This window comes from Penaeus monodon, chromosome 10 (genome assembly GCF_015228065.2).
Source record: "Penaeus monodon isolate SGIC_2016 chromosome 10, NSTDA_Pmon_1, whole genome shotgun sequence".
NCBI lineage: Eukaryota > Metazoa > Arthropoda > Malacostraca > Decapoda > Penaeidae > Penaeus > Penaeus monodon.
Genome location: NC_051395.1, coordinates 51,899,776 through 51,904,775, shown reverse-complemented (window position 1 = coordinate 51,904,775; position 5,000 = coordinate 51,899,776). Strand labels below are relative to the sequence as shown.

Here is a 5,000-nt window from a genome sequence, read left to right as displayed (position 1 = left end):
GAATAGGGGTGGATGAGGACGAAAGAGGGGAGACAGGAAAGGGGGGAGGATAATTCTGGAAGCGTGAGAGGCATAGTGATGAAGGTACGAGAAATGTATACACTGAGGAGGAGAATAAGAAAAGAAAATAGCCCGAAAATACGAGAAAGAGAAGTGAAAACAGAAGCAGAAAAAAAAAAATATATATATATATAAAAGCGGAAAACGAAAATGATAAGAAACTAGAAAGCAAACAAAACAGTAAAAATAAAAGTAAAACAAAGAAAGAAAAAGAAAAAAAAGAACTTACTATGCATATAGACAAGAGCAGACGACAAAATCTCTTGAAGGAGACGCAGAAGGAGCGAGTTTAAGACGGAATTAAGATGTTATTGAAGCCAAAAAACGTGGTATGTCTTTGTTACTTGGAAGGGCTTGTGTGTCGAGGTGGGCAGTATTTTTGTTTTTATTTGTTTGGATTTACATGTTTTTTTTGTCTGTTTGTTTTTATTTGTGTGTTTTTTTTTAGTTTTTTGTTTATCTTTTTCTTTCGTGGGTTTTTTCTCTCTCGTTCTGTTCTATTTATTTTGTTTTATCTTGCTCGTTTATCTCTCTCTCTCTCTCTCTCTCTCTCTCTCTCTCTCTCTCTCTCTCTCTCTCTCTCTCTCTCTCTCTCTCTCTCTCTCTCTCTCTCTCTCTCTCTTCCTGTTTTGTTTGTATGCACATGTACACTTACATTACCACTTACCTTCTCCTCTCTCCCTCTCCCTCCCTTTCCTCCCTCCCTCCATTCCCTCCCCCACTCTTCCCTCTCCCTCCCTTCCCTCCTTCACTCTTCCTTCTCCCTCCCTTCCCCCCCACTCTTCCCCCTCCCTCCCTTCCCTCCCCCTTCCCTCTCCCTCCCTTTCCTCTTCCTTCCCTCTCCCTCCCTTCCTTCCCCCACTCTTCCCTCTCCCTTCCATCTCCCTCCCCCACTCTTCCCTCTCCCTTCCATCTCCCTCCCCCACTCTTCCCTCTCCCTCCCTTCCCTCCTTCACTCTTCCCTCTCCCTTCCATCTCCCTCCCCCACTCTTCCCTCTCCCTCCCTTCCCTCCCCCACTCTTCCCTCTCCCTCCCTTCCCTCCCCCACTCTTCCTTCTCCCTCCCTTCCCTCCCCCACTCTTCCCTCTCCCTTCCATCTCCCTCCCCCACTCTTCCCTCTCCCTCCCTTCCCTCCCCACTCTTCCCTCTCCCTCCCTTCCTCCCCCACTCTTCCCTCTCCCTTCCATCTCCCTCCCCCACTCTTCCCTCTCCCTCCCTTCCCTCCTTCACTCTTCCTTCTCCCTCCCTTCCCTCCCCCACTCTTCCCTCTCCCTTCCATCTCCCTCCCCCACTCTTCCCTCTCCCTCCCTTCCCTCCCCCACTCTTCCTCTCCCTTCCCTCTCCCTCCCCCACTTCTTCCCTCTCCCTTCCTCTCCCTCCCCCACTCTTCCCTCTCCCTCCCTTCCCTCCCCCACTCTTCCCTCTCCCTCCCTTCCCTCCCACTCTTCCCTCTCCCTCCCTTCCCTCCCTTCCCACTCCCTCCCTCCCCCCCTCTTCCCTCTCCCTCCCTTCCCTCCTTCACTCGTCCCTCTCCCCCCCTTTCCCCTCCTTCACTCTTCCTTCTCCCTCCCTTCCCTCCCCCACTCTTCCCTCTCCCTCCCTTCCCTCTTCCTCCCCACTCCTCCCATTATCACAGCATCTCCGCCCTCATTGCTCTGTTAAACTCGTGTCATTCGATTCGCTCTAAATAGATTCGAGCGCTTTAATGCCTTCGAGTACCCTCCCCCCTTTCCCCCTTACCCCATTCCTTCCCCGCCTCTCTCCCCTCTCCCCATTTTGCCCCCCTCCCCCATCCCCCTTCCGCTCCCTCCCCCCCCTCTCTCTCTCTCTCTCCTATTCCACCCCTCCCCCTCTCCTTGTTTCTCCCCCTCCCTCTCCCCCTTCCCCTTTTCCGGCCCCCCCTCCCTCTCCCCCCTCCCCTTTTCCGACCCCCCCCCTCCCCCATTCCGTCCCCCCTCCCTCTCCCCCACCCCCATTCCTTCCGCAGTTACCACGCTCTCGCTCATACCTGCGACGCGCGTGTATTCAAAGTCAGCAACTCGATTTGAATCATGGAAATCATTTGCATAATTTCCTCTCCTACCCCCCCCCCCCCGTCCGCCGAAAAAAAGTGAAAATAAGTTCGTCGTCTCCCCCATCCTCTTCTCCCTTATTGTTGTTATTATTAGTAGTAGTATTTTTATTATTGTTGTTGTTATTACTATTGTTACTACTACTACTACTACTACTGTTATCATAATAATAATAATAATAACAATAATAATAATCATTATTGTTGTTGTTGTTATTATTATTCTTATTATTATTTTTGAATGCAAACGTTTCCTTAGATCTGCTAATTAAAATCAAACACCTAGTCACTACCGAGTCATAATTATTATTTTTTTTTTTTTAATTAATATTATTATTATTGTTATTATTATCATTATTATTATTATTATCATTATTATTATTATCATTATCATTATCATTATCATTATTATTATTGTTGTTGCTGTTACCATTATTGTTATTATTATTATGATTAATATTATTATTCTTACTATTACTATCATTGCTATTACCATTAGTTGTTATTATTAATGTTATCATTATTATTACTATTATATACTATTACTATTACTATTATTATTTCTATTACCATTAGTTATTATTGTTAATATTATTATTACTATTACAATTGCTACTACCATTACCATTACCAATACCATTACCATTATTATCATTACCTTTTTTCTATTCAAACAAACAAATTAAGTCAAAGAGAGGAAAACACACTTTTATTCGCCTGCACAAAACGCGTAGGCAAACATTCCGTGCAAAATTTCTACGATGTTGCCAATTAAATTCCAGCAAACGTGTATGAATTTCATTTCCGAGTTAGTTGCAAGTTGCAAACAGCGAAACAAGCAGTAATGAAATGCTGTTGAGAGAGTGGCCACTGCAATGTGCTGGCGCTCTCTTATTGTGTTTGAAGGGGGGGGGGGTGAGGGAAGTGTGGGGGGGGCTATGTATACTTTGTCATGAGGTATGGAAAGTTTGTAGGGAAGGGGGAGGGGAAGGGGAAGGGGAGGGGGAGAGGGGAGTGAGCAGAGAAGGAAGGGGTTGGGGAGAGGGGAAGAGAAGAGAAGAAGAGATAGAGGGGAAGGGAGGATAAGGGAAGAGATAGAGGGGAAGGGGAAGAGAAGAGAAGAGATAGAGGATAAGGGAAGAGAAGAAGAGATAGAGGGGAAGGTAAAGAGGAAGAGATAGAGGGGAAGAGAGGAGGAGAGGTGTAATGGGAGGAGATCTCGGCGGAAGTGTATTAAGGGATTAGGTGAGAGAGGGCGAGTCTTTTTAGGGGAGAAATATAGAAAAAAAAGACGAAGATAGAGAAAGAGGGAGAGGGAGAAGAATAGGAAGAGAGATGGAGATGGAGATAGAGAAAGAGGGGGAGGAGGAGGAGGAGGAGGAGGAGGAGGAGGAGGAGGAGGGGGAGGAGGAAGAGGAAGAGGAGGAGGAGGAGGAAGGGGAGGAGGAGGAAGAGGAAGGGGAGGAAGGGAAGAGGAAGAGGAAGAGGAATAAGAGAGAGAGAGAGAATGAGAAGGGCTTCCCCTCCCCCCCCCCTTCCTCCAACCCATTGGTCATCCCTTTCCTTGAGTTGACAGACGCTCCAGAATATCATGCACGGCCCTTTACGGCTGCATGACACTTCCCCTGCATGTGGGCCGAGCTTGGGGATTTCATGAAGAGGGGAGATGGTGAGGCGGGGGGGGGGGAGGAGGGATGTTAGGGTGAAGGATGAGGACCTGGGGATCGGAGGATGCATGGCAAACACCGGTTTGTCATGCAGAGAACTTGTTTCATCAGGGGAGTTAAATACGTCATGCCGTGTCGGGCACCGCGCTGTCATGCAAGGAGAGGCCGGAGTGGATTTCAGACACGAGGTCATTTTCTGAGCCTGGGGGGGGGGAGGTCATGCAGAGTGGGAGGGGAGTGGGGGGGGCTGTGCATGGAGACTTCGGGCACGCAGAGAGCGGAGTGATTAACTAAATGCAAATTCTGGGAGATGATGATGATGATTCTTTTATCTTTCTTTGTAGATGTTTTTAATTCAGCGCATTAATAATTTTATGTGTTTGTTTGCCTAATTATCCGTGGAGATTGAATCCTTATCCGTGTGTTCCTTTCCAGGTGCAGCTGACGATCCGGACGCTGCCGGAGCTGCCCGCCGGCGCCAAGTACCAGTGCGTGTGGGGGTCGGCGCCCCCCGCGGACGCCCTGGTCACGCCCACGGGGCTGACGTGCATGACGCCCGCGCGCGCGTTCCGGCCGCCCATCCCGCCGCACCACGACCACGTGCTGGTGCCGCTGGCCGTGCGCTCCAGCGAGACCAACAAGGACTTCGTGTCGCGCAACTTCGCCTTCTACGACTGCAGCCGCCACAACACCTGCGGCAGCTGCGTCAGGAGCGACTGGGCCTGCAACTGGTGCGTCTACGAGAACACGTGCACGCACAACGCCTCGTCGTGCAGGAGGACGGTCATCTCCGGGGAAAATGTGAGTTGGAAGCAGGTCACATTCATGCCTCTTCAGGCCTTGAGTCTTGATTTCTGAAACTGTGATACGATTCTCGCCTATCGTTTGCGTTTCCCTTGCTGATTGCCGTCGCTTCCCTTGCAGAACCCGTCCCAGCTCGCCTCGCACGGCTCCGGCTTCTGCCCGCGCTTCCGGCAGGAGCAGACGCCGCTGCTGGCCGCCGACGGCGCCAAGAGCGAGCTGCAGCTGCTGGTGGAGAACCTGCCGGTGCCGCGCGTGGGCCAGCTCGGCTTCCAGTGCGTGGTGAGCATCGAGGGCGCCACCATGCTGGTGGGCGCGCGGGTCATGGTGGAGGACGAGGAGGAGCCGGAGGGCGGCAGCAGCAGCCCCGCCACCACCAGCAGCAGCGCCAGCCGCCCTCA

The 5,000-nt window shown here is 50.6% G+C and overlaps 1 protein-coding gene across 1 annotated transcript in view; it reads left to right on the top strand.

The window, feature by feature from the left end:
• The window catches only part of LOC119577701 (plexin-B-like), a 71,714-nt gene that overhangs the window by 18,141 nt on the left and 48,573 nt on the right, over positions 1-5,000 (top strand). The window contains exons 3-4 of the mRNA XM_037925256.1: positions 4,153-4,599; positions 4,723-5,000. The exon at positions 4,723-5,000 is cut by the window's right edge and continues 388 nt beyond it. Coding sequence (XP_037781184.1) covers positions 4,153-4,599; positions 4,723-5,000 — 725 coding nt within the window. The remainder of the gene's footprint in view (positions 1-4,152; positions 4,600-4,722) is intronic.